Here is a 22,623-nt window from a genome sequence, read left to right on the forward strand (position 1 = left end):
CTGGCTCTAGAAAAGCTTTCCTTGAGTTATTCAGGGGCAACCCCACAATAGTCCCCTTAATCCAAATCCTAATCTGACCCTGGAACTGCCATCTCTGGGCTTTGATTAGTACTCAGACTGACCACTCCTGGAATGGAATGAAATTTTCTGTCCCTAATTCTACCCCATCTCACCCCATTTTTCAGAAGAGGGAGACTGAGGCCCAGAGAAGGAAAGTGACTTACCCAAGATTACAGGTGTAATTAGTAATTAAGGGGATACTAAAATTTAGGGTGAGGGTTTATCAGTCTGGAGACTCTGAGGCACTCTTGCTTTGAATAAAGACTCTCCCAGTCTCTTATACAAATATGGAAGGCAGGTCTATGGGAGATCTTCCATTGGATGCACCAAGAGGCTGTGAGTGGGGCACTGTAGTCCACTGAGCACTAGCCTGGGCTCATCTTCAAGTTGTTGTTGATCAAACTCTTTGTGATCTGATTTGGCATTTTCTTGGCAGAGATATTGCAGTGGTTTGTCATTTCCTTCTCCTGCTCACTTTACAGATGAGGAAACTGAGTCAGAGTTGAGTGACTTGCCCAGGGTCACACAGCTAGTAAGTATCTGAGGTCAAATTTGAACTCAGGAAGATAAGTCTTCCTAAGTCTAGGCCTGGCACTCTGTTCACTGCTTCACCTAACTGCCACAAGGCACTAGTCAAAAAGACAAATGACAAAATGACAGCCAAAGATTGTGAAAAGAGCACTGAATTTAGAGATAGAACATGTTAGGACACCTAGGTTCCAGGCCTTCCTCAACTGCTAACTGCATACAAGCATGATCTATCCCTTTCTGCTTCTTAGCAAGTCACTTTCCCTCTGTACCTTACTTTCGGCCTTTGTTAAATGGGGATAACAACCCCTAAGTTGGCTCATTCCTAGAGTGATTATGAGGATCCAGTGCAAAAATAAGTATGAAAAGGTTAAAGGGACACAAAGGGATTATTAATGTTTCTCTTCCAGCCTTCATCTAAAGTTTACATGACATAATGAAAAGATTGATGTACACGGAATCAGCAGAGCTGAGTTAAAATTTTGGCTCTTCCACTGACAATATGTATGACTTTGACTTCTCTGGGCCTCAGTTTCCAAAGTGTAAAACAAAGGCATCAGACTAGACCAGAGGCATCAAACACGAAGCCTGTGGATCACACATAGTTTGTAACATTCCTAAATACAGTCCCAAATCAGATTAAAATGGAATTGGGAAATAGTTAACAAAATAAATAGAGAGACGATAAAGCATAGGTAATGTTAATATGTAGTTTTCTAAGTCAACACATGGCCACAGAAATCCTTATATACAGTTTAGTGGCCCTTGCTTCTGTTTGACTTTGATACCACTGGTCCAGATGACCTCAAAAGGTCAGTCTCCTTCTAAACACAAGACCACCTGATGGACCACCTTGTTAAACATCTCTGTGGGAGGGCCATCTAGGCAGGGAACTTGTCCTGATATGGATAGTTTCATGGCTTCTACTGAAGAAAGAGGAGGTTTGTTTTTTAAAAATTGCTTTAATTGCTTCCTTCAATTTAGAAAATATGAACTCTAGACCCCAGCCTTCCTCAGTATTGACAATCCAACTCTCTTGCCTGCCTCTCATCCCTGATCTATATAAGAAATCAATGAGAACAAGCTTCTAATCCTGACGTTAACATCAATTTGTCATGTAAGCACAAATTAAATGTGCCTATCTTATGTTTTTGAACACAAAATGAAAGCACAGAAGGTGTCATCAATTAATGGAATTAAAAGCAAATTTTGTTTTTAGAAAACATGATGAATTTCTTTTAACAGCTAGCAATTCATAGGATGTCAGAGTTGGAAAGGACCTCAGAGATGACCTTGTCCAATCCCTTTCATTTTTCATTTTCTGAGTTCCAGAAGGGGAGAGACTTGCTGAAAGTCACCAAGAAAATTACAACAATTGGAAATAGTCCCCAGTTCTCTTGATTCCATGTTGATTCTGTTTCCTCTTCCCCTTACATATATTAAAGTGATTTCCATTTTCCTAGATGTAGGAAGAAGGTGATAGGTGGCAGGAACATAAGCAGGGGTATGTTGGAATCAACTTAAAAGATTCTTGGATTAAGTTTTTCTATATGAGCATTTACACCCCAGAAATTGGCAACTACTACAAAACAGTGCTTGATTTATTGTTTTGTTGATGACTAGACTTAAATAAGTCAAGGTGAAAATGTTATTAATGCAGATTAAATAAAATTAAATTAAATAAAAAGAGCTTATGTATTTTTAGAGATCTGGTTGTTAAATATTTACCAGCACATCCCTGAATATAGGCTATACGATATATTCTTTAAAATGCTAGATTTGGCACCAGTGGAGTAGGTTTCAAATACTGTTTAAATTGTATGCCCTTGGAAAAGTAATTTATCATCTTTGGTCCTCAGTTTCTCGCCCTGTAAAATGAAGTGGTTGGACTATATCAGGGGTTCTTAACCTTTTTTGTGACATGGACCCCTTTGACAGTCTGATGTAACTTCTGAATTCAGAATAATGGTTTTTATTTATTTATTTATTTTTAGTGTTCAACATTCATTTCCACATGATTTTGAGTTACAAATTTTTCTCTCCGTCTTTCCCCTACCCCCCGCAAAATAGCAAACCTACTGAATACCCCTTCCCCCAATCTGTTCTCTCCTATATCCTCCCTCATCCCCCCCCTAACTTTCTAGTAGGGCAAGATGGATTTCTATATCGAAGTGCCTGTATATCTTATTTCCCAGTTGTATGTAAAAAAAAAAAAACAATTTTTAAAAAGCATTTGTTTTTAAAACTTTGAGTTCCAAATTTTTACCTTCTTCCCTCCTCACCCACCCCCACTGGGAAGATAAGCAATTCAATATAGGTTATACATGTGTAGTTATGCAAAACATTTCCATAGTAGTTATATTGTGAAAGACTATATTTCCCTCCATCCTATCCCGCCCCCCTCCCCACTTATTCTATTTTCTCCTTTGACCCTGTCCCTTTTCAAAACTGTTTTGCTTCTAACTACCCTCTCCCCCAGTCTGCCCTCCCTTCTACCATCCCCCCTCTTATTCCCTTCCCCTATATTTTCCTGTAGGGTAGGACACCCAATTGAGTATATATGTTCTTCCCTCCTTAAGCCAAATTCAACGATAGTAAAGTTGACCCATTCCCTTTCACCTTCCTGCTCTTCCCCTCCATTGTAACAGTTTTCTCTTGCCTCTTTTATATGAAATAATTTACCCTAAGCTATCTCTCCCTTTCTCCTTCACCTAATTAGTTCCTTTCTCACCTCTAATTTTATTTTTTAGATATTGTCCCTTCATATGGAATAATGTTTTCAAATGCATAAAACTTTGTTTTTTAAAAAGGAGAGGAGGGCATCTAGGTGGTACAGTGCATAGAGTACTGGACCTAGATTCAGGAAAATTCATCTTCCCAAGTTCAAATGTGGCCTCAGTTCTGTGACCCTGGGCAAGTCATTTCACCCTGTTTGCCTCAATTTCCTCATCTGTTAAATGAGCTGGAAATGGCAAACTGTTCCAGTATCTCTGCCAAGAAAATCCCAAATGGGGTCATGGAAAATCAGACACTACTGAACAACATTTTTTGAAATGTAAGTTTTTTTTATAAAGGAAACCATGGTTACCCTGAAATCTATTCATAGACAATTTGAGGGCCTGTGGACCCCAGATTAAGAGCCCTTGGACTAAATGATCTCTATATAGTTCCTTCCCAGTTCCATATTTTTTCTCCTTTGATTACTCAGGGCACATTAGAAGATTCAGCCTACATTTACAATTCAAGTCATAGCTCAATTTTAGAGACTTCCACATTTGATGAAAGAGTTCAATAGGGTCAGCTTCCCATTATCCCAGGTACAATCACAGACAATTGGTGAATTTTTTTTATGTCTGGGCTATCTTTGGATTTCTTAGAAACACTCTCTCCTCACCCTGAAGTCAGTGGGAGATGTGCTGGTGAATGACCTGGCCTCATTTGCTATTATGGCAGGAAAGGAAAGGAAGCTCCTCAGGAGGCGGAATGAGTCTATTGTGAGCTACTAGAGTGAGGACCTGCCCTTTTACTGGCCTCAACAGGCATGCCCATAGACACACAGATTTGTGCCTGGTCTTTCTAAGGCTGAGCCATCCCTCCTGGTCATTCTGCTCCATGCCACAGGATGCTGAAGTATATACTGCCCTGGCATCCATTACAACTTGGCCTACAATTAGAATACCTGGATCTTAGCTCTAGAGCTAGGAGGAGCCTCAGAGGTTATCTAGTCAACCCTCTCATTTTGCAGATGAGGAAACAGGCTGAGAAACTTGCAAAAGGTCTCAGAGAAGGGACACCTTGAATCCACATTGGATACCTGAGCCATTGTTCTTTCTTCTGTTCTAGTCCTTGCTCTGCTACGTGACTTTGGTGAATCCCTCCTCTTCTCTTGGTCTCAACTTTCATCCTTTGGACAATGAGAAAGCTGGACTACATGGTCACTAAAGCTTCTTTTACACCTCCAAGAACCAATATTTTTCTGCTATGACTCCAGACCCCACTCCTGCCCCTGTCCCACATACCAGCATGTGGATGGAAACTAAACAGTGTCACTCTGGCTCTGTGACCTAACATGGCATAATTTGATGAGAATGCTGGCACCTCCATCTACCCAGACCTGACCTTGTGTGGCAAAGTAAGGTGAGGAAGCTTGGTCACTGGACTCTTTTCTGAATGTGCCATTTAATACTCCAGTAATGACCACCAATGATGCTCTCAGTTTCATTTATAAGTTCCTTGGTCTGCCTACTGGGCCATGCTCTGCTTTTAGTGATACAGAGGAAAGAACACTGAGTTTGGAGCCAGAGGACCGAGGCCTATGTTACAACTTTCCTACTTCCACTTTTATGACCTTGGACAAATCACTTCCTCTAGGTGGGCCTCAGTTTCCTCATCTGTAAAATGAAAAGGGTGGACTAGAAGATCTCTAAAGTTCCTTCCAACTTTAAATCTTATGATCCTTTTTTTTTTCAGTTCCATATTTATAATAGTTAGAAATGACTTAGTTGCTCAGTCATTCTTCAAACAATATTATTGTTACTATATATAAGGTTCTCTCAGTTCTTCTTACTTTACCCTTCAGCATTTTATGCAAGCCTTTCCATGCCTTTTTAAGATCAGTGAGCTCATCAATTCTTTTGTTGTTGTTTTGGAGGGGGGAAGGCAGGGCAATTAGGGTTATGTGACTTGCCCAAAGTCACACAGCTAGTAAATGTTAAGTGAGGTCAAATTTGAACTCAGGTCCTCCTGACTCCAGGGCTGGTGCTCTATATTCACTGCACCACCTAGCCTCCCCAAGCTCATCAATTCTTATAGCACAGTAGTATTCCATCAAAGCCATACACCACAATTCATTCTGGAGTTATAATAAATGGTTATGTCTCTGATCTTGAGCAAATACCTATACCTTTCTGGGCCTCAGTTTCTTTATCTATGAAGACCAGATGATCTTTAAGGTTTTTCTAGCTCTAATGTGTTGGTAAGGTTATATTCTCAGGAGGCATAGGAACCTTTCAGCCTCAGGGTGATGTTGTGGAGCCAGCTTAGCACTGGGAGTCTGGAAACTGAGGTTCTAACCTTGGCTCCGCGCTGAAAGCCTGTATGACTTTGGACAACTCCCTGGGCCACCTGTTTCCTCCTCTCTACAAAGATTGGACTGGACCAGATGATCTCTAAAGCCCCTTCCTTCTCGAAATGCCTGTGGTTCTCTGTGGTCTTGAAGAGGCTGATTTTATTGGGGTATTGGAAGAGGGTTTACTCTTCTATAAATATTTCCCCAGATAGCTGCTTATGAAAGAGAGTTATTGCTTCCTTTCATCTTAAAAGGTTAATCTTTCGTTATTTAGTGTTTCCTGCAACACTTTTTTATTTATGAATTTGTTACTTGAAGTGGGTGTGTTCAGAGCACTCCTGGCTCACAGCCAGGGTTTGTCATCTCTTGGGTGTGGCTGCCTATAGGCTGGTTTGGAAGAACTGACTCATGTATAATCCTTTACTTATTTTGCCCTATTTAGCTTCCCTGTTTTGAGCTAACTTCCCTTTAAGCCACATGCACCCTGGGTACCCTTACTCAGGAGAGCTTTTCTCTTCCTCTGCAGGTGAGACTTCTGGGTTACTAGAGCTGGGATCAGAAAGGAGGAATTGAATGATCCCTGCTTTTAGCAAATCTGTTAATCCTAAAACTGGAAGGGTTACCAGATTTCCAGTCCTCTGCCTGACACAAGTCACAGAATTCCTGATAAGAAGAGACTATTGGGTGGTAGAAAGATTACTGGACCTGGGTTCAAACCCCATCTTCAATATTAACATCTATGTGACCTTTGGCATACTTGGGCTCTGTAGGCCTCGGCTTTCTTCTTTGAGAGAGTTGACTTGATGGCTTCTGAGGTCCCTTCCGTCTCTGACATTCTCTAAGAAGGGGAATCCCACTACCTTGCAAGGTAGCCTATTAATTGGTTGGACAGTTCCAGTTATGTAAAGTTCTTCTCTAGGCTTCCTTGGGAGCTGAAATCGAAGTCTAAGGTGCCAACGAGTAGACCATGATCTGATGTCTCTCCTAAGGATAAGAGATGGTGCTGTGTAGTATTTTTGGATCTTTCTGCCCTTGCAAGCGGGTGATGCCCATTTGGGAGCTGTGGTTTTGATAGGCAAAGAGAGAGAATGGGGTGGGTGGAGGGGAAGCTGGAAGAGCAGTAAGATGGGAAAGACTGGAGACTGGAGAGGGCAGCTGCCCTCGTCAAACAGAGAAAGGTTGGAAAAGGAAGAGGACTCCCGCAGGCCGGCTGATGCTTGTCTGGGAAGGGTTGGAGGCTGAGTCCCTAAATTGGGGGATTAGGGATTGGATGGAGAAGAGGAACGGGCTGAAGGTCTGAGGGCAGTATCACGAGGAGGGGTAGCGGAGGGCACGGTCCTGGGTAGGGGGAGAAGAGTGGAGAGTAAGATCTCAGGAAGGCCCCGGCGACCGCGGTAATCCGAGGCCAGCTGGGGAGGGAGCGGGGGAGGAGGGGGCGGAGCCGGGGGGCGGGGATCCCACTGCCCCAGCCCGGCCCCGCCCTGCCCATACTGGGAAGCCCGGGCCCCGACACCGACAGGAAAGTCTGCAGGGCCGGCCCTGTCCGGCTCCTGAGCCGCTGCCGCTGCGGTCACCGTCACCATGTCAGGTCAGTGCAGCCTTCTTGGACTCAGCGCTCCCGCTGAGCACAGCGGAGCAAAGGCAGGGGCTGGGCCCCAGGCCAGGAGGTCCCAGGCCGGCCCAGGCAGAGCCCCCAGGGCCTGGAGATCGGGACAGGGAGAAAGGAACGGGAAGGGGCTGTAGCCCGAGTATCCCCCAGCGGCGCGCACGCTTGGCTGTGCGTGCGAGGTTGGTTTGTCTGTGTCTGCTCAGGGTCCCCCGAGAAGACTAGGTGACTGCGGCGGTGGGGAGGAGGGGGTCGGCAGCTCCTCTTCTGGGAGGGGAGGGGGCAGTCAGTGGAGTGAGACTGACAACACAATCACCTTTCCATCCCCCCACCCCCTCCAGTCCTCAGGACAGAGTCGGTGTGTTCTGTCTAAAGGTGGGCGTCACCCACCAGTAGCCCACAGTGAAGTGAGATGTTTTCAGTGTACGGGGCCAGCTTGGAGTTTTCGTTTTGGTCAGCAGAGCTTGTGTTGGGCACAGAGCCTGAGTGCATCCTTGGTACCGGCCTTGGGTTTTCTTGAGAATCCCTCTGCCAACAGGAACAGACAACTGTATCCGGAAAAGGAGAATTGGGTCTGACTCACTGAAGCCTACAGGGTTTTCCCCTTGGCTGTTACTTAAAGTAAACATTTGTGAAAATCGATAGCTCTCAGTTGTCAAACAAGTGACTTCCAATTTTTGTTCCTGAGGATGTACGTCCAAGTTGAGTAAACTGTAGGACTTCTCTCTCTCACCTAGAGGGGATATCAACCTTGCTCTCTCTCCCCAAAGTGTATGCTTAGAAACTCAATAACTGTCCTCAAGTAACAGAAAGCTGATTTTTCCATTCTTCTGGGAAGAAACTTGTTGACTGAAAAGTTTGTGGAGAGTTATTAGAGTATAGTGAGTGTAAGTAAGCTGGTATGGTGTGTGTGTGTAAGTATGTATATCTATTGAACTTCTTGTAAATAGAGCTCAAAGGTTTACAAGGTATTTTACATACATAATCTCCCCTGATCATGGATCTACAGCAGGGTTTCTTAATCTGTGTGTGTGTATACCATAAACCCTTTTGGTACTCTGGTGAAGTCTCTGGACTACTCAGAATAATGTTTTTAAGAGCATAAATTAAATAAATAGAATTACAAAGGAAAGCAATTATAATATTAAAAATAAAGATTTATTTTCCTATCAGAGTTTGTGGACCACCTGAAATCTACCCATGGACTCCAAGTTAAGAAACTCTGATGTATAAGAGACCCTAGAGATCATCTGGTCCAGTGCTAACATTTTACAGATAAGGAAACTGAATCCTAGAGAGTGTCTTTGTCCAAGTTTAGGTAGAATTAAGATTTGAACACAGATCCTCTACCTCCAAATCCAGTGTTATGTCTACTATACCATGTTATCTGTCTTCCTGTAATGAGTTGTGGTATCACCCTTTTCCCAGTCACCCAGGCTTGAAATCTTGGGGTGGTCCTTTCTTTTTCTTTTTTGTCTTTTTGGAGGGGGGAAGGAAGGGCAATCAGGGTTAAGTGACTTGCCCAAGATCACACAGCTAGCAAGTGTTAAGTGTCTGAAGCTGAATTTGCACTCAGGTCCTCCTGACTCCAGGACCAGTGCTCTATTCACTGCGTCACTTAGCTGCCCCTTGGGGTGGTTCTTTACCTCCCCCTTGGCCCTTCTATCCAACTCAGTTGTCTGGAGGTGGGGCAGTGTAAGTAATTACTCTTCTCATCTTAATGAGGAGCAGACAGCCTCAGAAAAGTGAAGTGAACTGCTGAGAATCATTAGGCTATTAAATGGGAGAGCTGGGATTCGAGCCCAGGTCTTTTGGGTTTTTAAACCATTACTTTCCCCAGCCCCAACCCTGAATATTTTTTAGGTGCAACCTCTGGAATAAATATAAGACTTCGGTATAAATAATGTAGGAGTTCTAAGACAGACATAAAATCTTTTGCTTTGAGTGATGACATTCAACTGATAAGGAGAAAGTTGGCCAGAGCAATCTTTGTACTGCCTGTGGTTGGGACCGGGACTTCCCCTTGAAGGGACCATCTCTTTGCAAGTCTCTGCAAGGACCCCACCCTTCTCCAGAGGGCAGATCCCTATTCATTGTTACTCATGCTAACCACCACGGTTTCTGCCTTCTTGTCTTTCTATCCTGGAGTGGTGGGGATGAAGGGCAGAGGAAAAACAGTGGACAAGAAGTGCTTACTCAAGCTCAAGCATGATGATTACAGCTTGCAATACTCACATGCAGCTTGTAGTGCTGAAACTCCACCTCCCTCCCTCCCCCCACCCTCCAGTGTTACTGACAGGGGGAATCAGATTACAGAGATGGAGAAAACCAGGTGACTTCCAGGCTCTGATCGTCCAGTTGTCAAAGCATGTTTAAGGCAGCACGAATCAAATGCCCAGGACTGTTGTTGAATTTAGATACGAGGGAGTTGGTGCATGCCAAGCCCTTCACAACAACGCTTCCGTTGACCAGTGGTTGTATCTAAGAGTTAAGTTCATAAGTCTGTTCATGAATTTGAGCCCAGCAAAGGAAATGCTTTCATGTACTAGTAGTATTAATAATAATAACAGCTCACATGTGCAGTTTGTTCACCCCAACATTGTCAGGGTAGGTGAGGCAAGTGTTATTACCTCTATTTTACAGATGAAACTGAGGCTTTGAGGGGTCAATTCATTTATTCATGGTCACACAATATGGAATGGGATTTGAAGCTAGCTTTCCCAGCTCCAAAGAAAGCACTCATTCTCATTATGCTAGGTAATATAATCTAATATAATTAATATAATATAACTAAACAATTTATATTCCATTAGATACTTTTTAGGTTTTTTTTGTTTTGTTTTGTTTTTTTCAATAGAGTCCTGCAAATAATGGTGCATGGGATAGTTTCTTAAATTGTTCTTAATATTGTAGGTGTAAAGCTAGAGTTAACAACTGGATTGCCTTTCCTGCTGAGGCATCAGGTTTGGGATTCCTACAGCCAGAGCTTGATTGGCTGCCTCCAGAGATCCTTGAGAAAGCTATTCTTGGGGTGGCTAGGTGGCACAGTGCATAGAGCACTGGCCCTGGAGTCAGGAGGACCTGAGTTCAAATGTGGCATCAGACACTTAACACTAGCCCTGTGACCTTGGGCAAGTCACTTAACCTCAATTTCCCTGCCTTCCCCCCTTCAAAAAAATATATTCTTGACTGCCAGGCCCTCAGTTGGCATCTTCTATATTAATAACATTTAAGGAAAAAATACCTTTAAAAATGCACATTATGTTAACAGTATATCATGTTTCTTCCCCTTCCCTCATCCTTCCCAAAAGCATATGGGTATGTATGTTCCTCAATTTGTTCTCTCCCCTACCATTTTTTTTCCAAATCAAAATCATACCCTGCCTATTGAATGTATAGTAATGGACTGGCAAGAGTGGGAATAGTAGGTCCTAGTCACTGACTCACTCTAGTTCGGCCAGGAACCCTCAATTGACCTTTGCCAACAGTTTGCTCATCTGTAAAATGAGGGCTTGTGTTCTAAGGTTCCTTCCAGCACTTGATAGTCCAGGAGTCTACCTTTCCATATTGTTCTACTGGGTGAAGTACGTTAAAGTCCAGGCTTCTTATGAGCCCAAAAGCCTTTCAAGGACTCTTTGGGTTCTGATGTTCAATTCAACAGCTATTGTTAGGCGTCAGTCTTGTACTGTCACAGAAATACAAAGATGAAAAGCCATACAGATCTCCAACATGTATATGAAGAATATGATACAAGGTAATAAAAATACTATATTATTTATATAGAGCTTTAAGGTTTACAAAGCACTTTGCAAATATCTTATTTTATCCTCACAACAATTCCGGGGGATGCTATGATTATCCCGTTTACAGATGAGGAAGCTGAGGCAGATAGATGAAGTAAGTTATCCAAAGTCACACAGTGAATAAGATTCTGAGGTTGGATTTGAACTCAGGTCTTCTCACCTCCAGCACTCTAGCTACTGTATCACTTAGTTCTGGTAAGACTGAAGGAGATGGCTTGGTGGATAAGATGGAGAGATGTGGTTTAGATAATAGTATAGATAGGTGGATTCCAAATTGGTTGAATGGTCAGGTGCATTGGTATAGTGGGTAGAGTAATGGCAAACAAGCACTTAAGTGTTGTGGTAGGCACTGGTGATACAAAGAGAAGAAAAAAAAGAGTTCGTGTCCTCAAGGAGTTGATATTATAAGAGGAAAGATAACACACAAAATGGATCTGGGGGGATATTATGAGATGGTATTGAAGTCCAAAAAGGCATAAGGCACAACCAGGAAAGAGAATAAAGGTTGGCAGGTCTGAGCCCCTTCCCAAAATAAAGGAACTGGCATGGGACCAGCTTGGCAGAGGAACATTCAAGGTGAGAAAGCCTATCGGGAGGATGAATATTCCAGGTCATCATCAATGCTGAGAGCCTGGAGTCAAGAAGACAAATGTAAGAATGGTGAAGCTGCTTTAGTGTTGCTGTTTTTCCATTTGAAGAAGGTCGCCCTCAAAACCAGTATTTTAGAGTACTGCCCAAAAGCCCTTCCCTCCTCGTCCTTTACTGTTCTCTCCTCCACACGGTGCCTGCCATATGCAGGGCCTCTCTTCCCATCCAACCCCCAGCAGCCAAACCCTATAATCTAGGATCTGGTTTGTGGGTTCTTGCATTGGAACCTAGAGGAAATTTTGAACGGTGTCATTACTTCAAACCAAATGCATTTACTGGAGTGGCTACATACTATCCTTGCCCTGAGGTTGTACCTGATTATTTCAGAGTCTCATAAAATGTCTGAGCTAGAAGTGATCTTACAGGTCATATAGACTAACCTAGTCATTTCACTATTAATAATAATTTTAGAGTTAGCATATCTTAGTGGATAGAGTGCCACCTTCCAACTCAGGAAGACCTAGGTTCAAGTACCACTTCTGACATTTAGTGATTGTGTGATCCTGGGCAAATCACTTAAACTCTGGGGCCCAGGCAACTCACTGAGACCATAAGTTGCAAAACAGAGATCTACATTGTTAGAGGGTGCTACCTCAACAGAGTTCCACATAGGATAAAAATCATGGGTTCAGAAAAAAACAATTAACAAAATAATTTCTTTCTGTCCCTTTTTAAAATTTTAAATTTTTTTTTACAATTAACAAAGATTCATTTTCTTTCCTCCTACCCTGAAAAACAAAACAAAACAAAACCCTTGTAATAAATATGCAGAGTCAAGTGAAAAAAAAATTCTATGGCTTAAAATATGCCTGTGTGTACATACACACACACACACACACATATCTCATTTTGCACCATCATTTCCTTGTCAGGAAGTGAGTAGCAAGTTTCATAAGTTTCATCATCAGCTCCCTGGAATTTCCAATGGTTATTGTAATTGATCAGAACTCTCAAGTCTTTCAAAATTGCTAGTCTTTACAAGTATGCAGTATACATTGTTCTGATCACTAAAGTTCATACAAATCTTTCCAATTTTCTCTGAAACCTTCTTTTGATCATAGTATCGCACAGTAGCATTCCATCAGTTATTCCCCAGTTGATAGGTAGCTCATAATAATTAATGTGACCATTATCGACACTATTATTATTTTATAGATATTAGTTATCGATATTATTATTTATATTAATTATCAACATGGATGTTATTGGTATTAATTATTAATATTAATATAATCATTATTAAGAGCTGGACTTTACATAGTGCGTTAGGGTTTACAAAGCACTTTGGTCTCATTTGAGCCTTACAACAGCCCTATGAGTTCAGTAGTGCATTTCCATTTTACAGATGAAGATACTAGGCTTCAGAGATGTAAAATGACTTGTTTGAGACCATACAGTGGTAGAACTGGGATTAGAACCCAGGTTCCCACTGGGCAAGACTTCCTGTGGCATCTTAAATAACATAAGTTACTAAAATGACATTCAGCAGCATATTTAGGGGTAAAGAGTGTGACATAAGTCTATAGTTCTAGGTGTTGTATTCTAGGAACTGGGAATACAAACAAAAAAGAGACACATTCCTGCCCTCAAGGAGCTTACATTTTATTAAAGGGATATAATGTGTTTACAGATAAGTAAATATGGAATATATACTAAATAAATACAAAGTAAATTTAATGGGGATGGGAAGAGAAAACAACAAACAATTGGGGGAATCAGGAAAGGTTTCTTGAAGGAGGTGGGACTTGAACTGAGCCTTGGAGGGGTCTTAAGAGGTGGGAGAGAGAGAGCTTTCCAAGGATGAGAGCCCAGCCTGTGTAAAGGCATGGAGACAGTTGATAGAACATTGTAGCAGAGGAAACAGATGAAAATGTAACTGGGAAATGTTTAACAAAATAAATAAAAATACAATACAACATAGATAATATTAATTTGGGCTTTCCTAAGTCAATACATGACCTGCCGGAATCTGTTTTCATTTGAGTTTGAAGGCACTGTTGTATACAAGAAAAAGCACATAGGCCATTGGTTGGAACATAGAATTTGTGAAGGGAAATAATATGTAATTTGCCTGGAAATATAGGATGGAGATGAGTTATAAAGGGCTTTTAAGTCCCAAAGAGAGGAATTTATATTTTTACCCTAAAGGCAATGGGGAGCCACAGGAGCTTCTTGAGCAGAGGGATGATATGATTCCTATGTTTTAGGAATATCCATTTGGCAGCTGTGTGGATGTTGGAGTGGGGAGGAGAGAGACCAAAGAACTGTGGAAAATAAGACTATAGTCAATCAAAAAGTATTTATTAAACTGTGTGCCAGGCATTGTACTGAAATAGCCCCTGTCCTCAAGGAGTTTATATTATATTGGGGAAAATAACATGCATACACATAAGCAAATAGAAAATATGAAAAAGTAAATAGAGAGTAATGGGGAGGCACAAGTATTGGGGTAACATTTGTGTAAGTTACCATCAGACTCTCCTCACTGGTAGATTTTTGGAAGGAGTGGATTAACATGAAGAAATAGCCTCTTTTGAGGATGGCCTCCTCTACATATTCACATAGGACAAATCCGTATAGAATTTGGGGTAAACCTGGGGAAAATCAGTCCTCTTAGCTTTTCCTTGAAGCTTCTAACAAGATTCAGAGCAGAGAAGTAGGACAGAAGCAAAAAAAAAAAATCCATGAATCTGGAACACAGAAGATCCACCAAGGAATAAAAACAGAAAACAAAGCTGGATTTCAGGGTAATGGGGCGAGGGTGTCTTCCAGTAGAACTAATCATTGAAGAACTGTCCTCCAAAACAGTGAGCAGGTCAGTCCGGCAGTATGGGTCTCCTTCCAGAGGGATGAGAGCTAATGTGACTGGACTGATTCAGAACTCTTCATAGGATATTCTTAACCAGTCAGAAGACAGAGAATCACTCCCTTTGGTGAACTGGTACCAGTGTCCTTGGAGGCTGAAATCAAATAATAGGCTTGGTTCTGGGTGGAGGAACCCTACTACTGGGCTTGACAAATCCTGGATGACACCTAGCAATTTCGATGTGGCAGGCAGCAGGGTTCAAGGACTGACTTTGGAATCAGAGGACCTGGGTTCATATGTCACCTCTGATGCTTACTCCTTGTATGACCTCAGACAAGTCACTTAACCTCCCTCAATATCAGTTCTCTCATCTATAAAATGGGGCCGGACTAGATAATCTCTGAGGTCCCTTCCTACTTAGATCTATGATTTTATGACTTGCTAATTTATTTTTAGTTTATTCTTATTTGGAATTACACTCTCATCTCTATCATATTTTATATTTATTCATGTTCATATTTTTACCATTATGATACCTTGAAAGGAAACTAGAGTAGCAGATAGGAAAGTAAAGGGCAGAAAGGCACACACACACACACACACACACACACACACACACACACACACACACTTCTTTGAGTTGCATGACCTGCAGGTTCTTGACTGGAAAGGCCACTAGGATTCCTTCTTGCCCCAGATTACCACTAGCCCATATATCCACTCTTAGTGACCCTAATTTGTGTCTCTTTCTAGAGCCCAGAATTTAGGCACTTTGGGAATATATTGCCTGTTGTTTGTTTTTAATTTGCCTTTTGTTTTTCATTTCTTGAAAGCTAAAACATTCGTTGGACACATTAGATCTTGGGATTGTCACTTGTATGCAAAGCACATTTGTCAAACTCTGCCCCTTAGTCTACTGGTTCAAAAGTTTTTCTCGGGGCAGCTAGGTGGCACAGAGAGTAAAGCGCCGGCCCCGGAGTTAGGAGGACCCAAGTTCGGTTCCGGCCTCAGACACTTAACACCCACACAAAAAAAAACTAGCTGTGTAACCTTGGGCAAGTTACTTAACCCCAATTGCCCTCCAAAAGGCAAAAAAAAAAAAAACCAAAAAAAAAAGTTTTTCTCCATTAATTTGGCACAGCATAAATGTATCCAAATACAAGGAAGTTGCTGTTGGATGCTGATTATATGTCCATCTCTCTTATTTCTTATACATCTGAAACTACTACTTTTGTTGCTTGCTCGGCATTTGGGCAACTGGTTGTGGGCCACCACCTTTCTTTCAGAAGTAATCTTCATCAAAAATCTATAGTTTTGGGCGGCCAGGTGGCTCAGCAAGTAAGAGCACCGGCTCCAGTGTCGGGATGACCTGGATCAAATCCGGGCTCAGATACTGTGCACCACACCCAGAAATAACTGGCCATGTAACCTTGAGCAAGTTACTTAACCCCAATTGCTTTAAAAAAAAAAGCTATAGTTTTTACTAAGTGTATACACTAAGACAATCAAAGAAAGGAAAAAAGGACCCATGTATACAAAAATATTTTAATAGTTCTTTATGTTATATTAAGAACTGAAAACTAAGGGTATACCCATCAAATGGTAAATGGCAGAACAAATTATGGCATATAACTTTATTGTAATACTATCATGTTATATGGAATGACAAAAGAAATGACTTTAGAGAAACTGGGGAAGATTGTATGAATGATGACAGAGGAAAGGAGCAGAACCAGGAGAACAATTTATACAATAACAATGTTTTAGATACAGATAACTTGGAAATATTTCAGAGCTCTGGTCAGTGCAATAACCAACCAAGACTAGCTAGCCAAGGCATAAATTTATGGATATGGCAATATCAGGATGAGTTTTGCTTGACTGTGCATATTTGTTATGAGAATTTTGTTTTTATTTTTATTTTTCAATGGGGCAGAGGGAGTACAGGTGGAAGGAAGAGATGGCCTGGCAATAGGGTTACCAAAAGAAAAAAGAGGTTAATTGAAGTATTTTTTTTTTAAGCAATCGGGGTTAAGTAACAAGGCCAGTTATTTCTGGGTGTGGTGCTAAGTATCTGAGCCTGGATTTGATCCCCAGGTCATCCCAACACCGGAGCAATGCTCTTACTTGCTGAGCCACCTGGCCACCCCTAATTGAAATATTTTTAATGCACAGAACAAAACAGAAGGAAACAGACTAGCACAACAACTTTGAAATTTACATGTTAAATATATTGTATACATAAAGGGAAAAAAAGTTGCTGGCAATAGAGATTTACAGCCTCATGTATTATCCTCTTTTTCCATTTTACTTTGTGTATGAAAATGCTTGCTTTATTTGTTTTTTAAGTTCAGAATTAAAAAAAAAAAGAAAAGAGAGAAAAAAGAGAAAATCTCCCGGTGTTCTCTGTTGCCAGCAAGAGTCATGGAGATATTGAGATCGGCTAGGGTGTGATTCTTTGCATTCCAAAGCCACACTAGTTATCTACCAGGTCAAGCATGTGACTCCCCAAGCTTGGCAGAAAATCTGGGCCATATGCTTGTTGACTTAACCTAAATTCTCATCCCTTCCCACAACCTTTCTGGGAGGAGATTGCACATCTGTTTCCATTAGCCAATTGTTTCTCTCCATAAGAAAAAAAATTGATTAATCAAGTATGCAGAAAATAAGATGGAGTCAGAAACTTGGGCATTCGTTTGGTGGTATCGAGTGGCGGGCACTCAATGAAGTCAATAAGATTAGGTTTGATGATTTGAAGGATCATAGGATTTAGAGTTGGTAGGGACTTTAAAGGTCACCTAGTCCCATTCCTCTTATTTCACAGATGAAGAAACTGTCTCAAAGAAGTCAAGAAACTTGCCCACAGTCATATGGGGATTTGAACCATCTTTTAACTTCAAATCCAGTGCTCTTTTCACAGGTGAGATCATGTGATCAAGTTCACATGGGTCTGTTAGCTTTGCTCTGATTTATGGCTAGAGCCAGCCCTTTAGCCCCAGCCAGCACCTCCCACATGTGTGTGTCTGTTTCCATTTGTAACTGGGCAAAAAAATTTGAAGTAGATATAATACATCCTCTCTTCAGGTGATACAGTTCAGAGTGCCTGTTTTGGAAGTGGGTCTAGTGTCTATAAAGAGGGTAAAAGCCACTATCAGAGAATCATGGAACTTTATTATTGGAAAGGATTGTAGAGACCATATAATCTAGTGCCCTTATTTTACAATAGAGAATACTGAGGTTCCTAAAGAGAAAAGACTTCTCGCTTCAGGATGTATATATAGATGGTTGTATTAAAACCGTATGGTGGACTTCCTCAGAGAGGCCATAATGACACATACCTTTGGGCATGGCCAATGTGGAGATTTTTTTAGCTTGACTGTGCATATTTATTACAAGAATTTTGTTTCCTTTTGTTTTTCTTTCAGTGGTGATAGATGCGAAGGAGAGAAAAGAAATACTTGTTAACCAAGAAAATTAAAATGTAATTAAAAAAAACATATTGTGGAATACAAAGTGAAGTGAACATGACTCTTTATTCGTAGTATTTATAACCTCCCTAGAGAGATGAGACAATGTTGTTTAGAGATCAATTAAAAGAATTTTGGGGCAGCTAGGTGGTGCAGTGAGTAGAGTACTGGCCCTGGAGTCAGGACTACCTGAGTTCAAATTTGGCCTCAGACACTTGACACAAAAACTAGCCATGTGACCTTGGGCAAGTCACTTAACCCCTAGTGCCCTCCAAAAAGCAAAAAAAAAAAAAAGAATTTGGAATGTTTAGGTACAAGAAGAAAACACTTTAGAGCATATGATGGTTCCCTTCTAGGATTTGTCTTCTAGAAGAGGAATTTGTCTTCTAGAAGAGGAATCAGACCTTGGCCCCAGAGGGCAGAACAGGGAACAGCAGGTAGAAGTTGTAGAGATGAAGATTTTAGCTCAGTATAAGGAGACCTTCCTTATGATTTGAGCTGCCCAAAAGGAAAATGGGGAATTTTATAGTTGAGTGGCTTAGCTCCTCCTGGGCATGGTCTTTGGAGGTTTGGTTTGAAGGGTAGTCTCAATAGCAGGGCAAAAAGTAAAACAGATGAGATAGTAGCATGCTGGAAGGGAAGAATAGGAAGGTGGTTAGTGAGACAAGTGTGAATTTTTAGATCTCCAAGAAAAACTTAGCAACAGTTCTTTCCCTGCTCCTTCCCTCATCCACTTCTTTCACCTTGCTCCTGAGAGATCCATTACCACCCCCACCCCCACCCCCCATCCCCTGTTTTATTAATGAGGAAGCTTGATGGTTCAGTGTATAAAGCACTAGACTGGGACTCAGGAAGATGGAGTTCAAATTTGACCTCAGACACACTTACTAGCTTCAAACTAGCCTCAGATACTTATTAACTGTATGACCCTGGGCAAGTCACTTAATCTCTGTGTGCCCCAGTTTTCCTCATCTGTAAAATAGTAATAATAATATCACCCAGATAGAGTTGTTGTGAGGGTAAAATGACAACATATTTGTAAATTTTAAAATGCTATGTAAATTTTGTTGTTGTTCAGCCATTTTCAGTCATTTTTGACTCTTCATGACCCTATTTGGGGTTTTCTTGGCAAAGATACTGGAGTGGCTTCTAGGGCTGTATCCCTAAAGAGATCATAAAAATAGGAAAAGGACCCACATGTACAAAAATATTTATAGCAGCTCCTTTTGTGGTGGCCAAGAGCTGGAAATCAAGGGGATGCCCATCAGTTGGGGAATGGCTGAACAAGTTGTGGTATATGAATGTAATGGAATACTATTGTGCTATAAGAAATGATAAACAGGCAGACTTCAGAAAATCCTGGGAAGACACATCTGAACTGATGCTGAGTAAAGTGAGCAGAACCAGGAGAATATTGTTCACAGAAACAGCCACAGTGCTTTGACTGACTTCTATAGACTTAGCCCTTCTCAGTAATGCAAGGACCTAAAACAATTCCAAAGGACTCATGATGGTAAATGCCATCCACATCCAGAGAAGAAACTATAGATTGGAATGCAGAGCAAACCGGACTACAATTTTCTCTTTTGTTTTTTTTTTCTTTCTCATGGTCTCTCTCATTTGTTATAATTCTTCTATGCAACATGACTAATGTGAAAATGTGTTTAATAGAAATGTATGTGTAGAGCCATATCATATTGCATGCTGTTTTGGGGAGGGAGGGGGAGAAAATGTGAAACTTATGGAAGTAAAAGTTGACAACTAAAAATTAATTAGTTAATTTTTTTTTAAAGATACTGGAGGGGCGGTCAGGTGGCGCAGTGAGTAAGAGCGCCAGCCCTGGTGTCAGGAGACCCGGGATCGCTTCTGACCTCAGATACTCGGCACCCACACAAAATAACTGGCCGTGTAACCTCGAGCAAGTTACTTAACCCCAATTGCTTTAAAAAAAAAAGATACTGGAGTGGTTTACCATTTCCTTCTCCAGCTCATTTTACAGATGAGGAAACTGCTTGACAAAATGGACCCATTAGATATACTGGAGAAGAAAATGGCAACTTACTCTAGTATCTTTGCCAGTTGGACATGACTGAAAATGACTGAACAGCAAAAACTGAGGCAAACAGGTTTAAGTAAGTATCTGAGGCTGGATTTGAGGTCTTCCTGACTCCTCTAGTCCTGGTGCTCTAACCACTGTACCACCTAGCTACCCCCTGCTATGTAAATACTAGTTATTATTATAAAATATTATTATTAAACTGAGGCTCAGAGAGGTTAAGTGATTTTTCCCGGAATTACATAGCTAGGAAGTGTCTGAGATGAGATTCAAACCCAAGCCTTCTTGACCCTCTGTCCCATTCTCTGTCCACTATGCCCTACCATGTTTATTGTTTAAAAGGAAAAGGATTTGCTCAGGGTCAGGAATCTAGGAAGTGGCTGAGCTGAGACTAGACCCCAAGTCATCTTACTATCAGTCCAGAAACCTCTCTATGGCACCACATTGTTGATAATTATCATAATAACTGAGATTTATATAGTGCTTTAAGGTTGTAAAACACTGTAGTGAGAGTGACATTTTTCCTATAGCCAGCCCACGAATATTTACAGTAATTCTAAATAAAAAATACCTCATCAAGTTGATTTCACTGAGGTTATCTAATCTTCAACCCCTTCTGTTATCTGTCTTTTCCACACCATTAACCATCAACTCTGAATGGGGCTCACTGGCCTGTTTGGTTTATTTATTCTAGCCTTGTTTCAATAAAACTAACCCTGTGTGAAAAGATTACACTGTGACTTAAAAAATAGTTTTGTTCTTTTGAGTAGAGGAAGAACCCTTAGTGACAGAGCTAAGAGACAGGACCGACAATTTATATTTCTTAGTCCTGAATTAAAAAAAATTAATATTTTATTTTTTCCAATTTTTCATGTAAAAATAACTTTTAGGGTGGCTAGGTGGTGCAATGAGTAAAAGCACTGGCCCCGGAGTCAGGAGGACCTGAGTTCAGTTCCGGCTTCAGACACTTAACACAAAAAAACTAGCCATGGGGCTAGTTACTTAACTTGGGCAAGTTACTTAACCCCAGTTGCCCTCCAAAAGGCAAAAATAAATAAATAAATAACTTTTAACCTTTTTTCTTGCCCTCTCCCCTCATTGAGAAGGCAAGCAATTTGATAAAGGTTATTCTTGTGCAGTTACATAAAACATTTCCATATTGTCATGTTTTAAAAGAAAACACAGACCAAAAAAGCCCAAGCAAATACCAAAGCCAAGAAAAATAAAGTTTAAAAAAACCAGTATGCTTTGATCTGTATTCAGATTCCATCAGTTCTTTCTCTGGAGGTGGATATTTTTCATCACATGTCCTTCAGAATTGTCTTGGATCTTTGTATTGCTGCAAATAGCTCAGTCATTCATAGTTTATCATACATATTGCTCTTACTGTGTACAATGTTCTCCTGGTTCTGCTCACTTCACTTTGCATCAGTTCATATAAGTCTTTCCAGGCTTTTCTAAAATCAGCCTGTTTATCATTTCTTATAGCATAATAGTATTCCATCACAATCATATGCCACAACTTGTTCAGTCACCTAATTGATGGGCATTCCCTCATTTTCCAATTCTTTGACATCACAAAAAGAGCTGCTATAAATATTTTTTTACATATAGGTCCTTTTCCTTTTTTTTTTTAAGATCTCTTTGGGCTACAGACCTAGTAGTGGTATTGCTAGGCCAAAGGGTATATGTAGTTTTATAGGCCCTTAGTCCTGAATTTAAAGCTTGTTGTGGTTTATAAAGTTTTTCTCTTCCCCCGGTAGCATGTGGGATAGCAGGATTCTGACTGATATCTTTATAAGCAATTTAAGACCAATACCTTGGAAAGAGAAGTCTTAAAAAGAAGTGCACAGGAATCAGTAACCAAAAACTCTCTGGGATATCATAGGACATGTCTGTGGTAGAGATGGGAAGGGAAGCTAGGGCACAGAAAGTCAGAGCTGGAAGGGGCCTTCAAGATTAATCTATTTCAAACTTTTCTGGAGGTTCTGGTAAGTGGTCTCAGGTAATTTTGCATATGTTAATTAGCCAAGTGAGCTCCAAACTCCTTTTTCCTCATTTTGCAGTCAGCTTCTAGAATCATTGGATGTTAGAGCTGGCAAGAACTTTAAGAGTTCAGCTAGTCCAACCCTTTCATTATTTAGATGGGGAGAATGAGGCAGAGTGGGGATTCAGAATGGCAAGGAACTTGTTCGTTGTTACTCAGATAATTAGCAGCAGAGGCAGGACTAGGGTTCAGATAGCTAACCTTTCTACTCCTTTTCCTTCAGCTTCTGTAAGAGGACAGGTCAGGCTAAACATAGTTAACTCTTCTGAAGGAGAAACACAGACATATTGATTGAAGAGTGGCAGGCATCCAAGTGTATTGTGAGGCTCCTAGGAGGCACCTTCCTGGTATCTTTTTTTCTGGGAATCAGAAGTAAATTGAGATGAGATTTTGGCATGATGCATGTTCCTAATGCAGTGCAGAGCTAGCTCATTTGGTAAATAATTGATGCTTCAGTATCAAAAAGCCCCTTGGAACGGCATATTCAGATCAAAGATATTGACTTGGGAGCCCAGTTAAGTGCTCCTTTTAAAA

General features: G+C 41.0%; 1 protein-coding gene across 11 annotated transcripts in view; it reads left to right on the forward strand.

Moving 5' to 3' along the window:
• CARD19 (caspase recruitment domain family member 19) overlaps positions 1–22,623 on the forward strand; it is a 48,023-nt gene that overhangs the window by 2,587 nt on the left and 22,813 nt on the right. For 7 of the 11 annotated variants that reach the window (XM_069090586.1, XM_069090590.1, XM_069090588.1 and 4 more), the window contains exons 1-2: positions 6,106–6,182; positions 17,344–17,439. The exons of 1 other annotated variant lie outside the window; for it this stretch is intronic. In XM_069090586.1, coding sequence (XP_068946687.1) covers positions 6,134–6,182; positions 17,344–17,439 — 145 coding nt within the window. In that variant the 5' untranslated portion in view covers positions 6,106–6,133. Of the gene's footprint in view, positions 1–6,101; positions 6,183–7,096; positions 7,245–17,343; positions 17,440–22,623 lie in introns of those variants that run through there. 3 more of the 11 variants (XM_069090587.1, XM_069090591.1, XM_069090595.1) reach the window with 3 other exon arrangements.

The sequence above is a fragment of the Petaurus breviceps genome, unplaced genomic scaffold (assembly GCF_028583685.1).
Source record: "Petaurus breviceps papuanus isolate PSGF00001 unplaced genomic scaffold, PetGlider_PUasm1.0 187, whole genome shotgun sequence".
NCBI classification, from domain to species: Eukaryota; Metazoa; Chordata; class Mammalia; order Diprotodontia; family Petauridae; genus Petaurus; species Petaurus breviceps.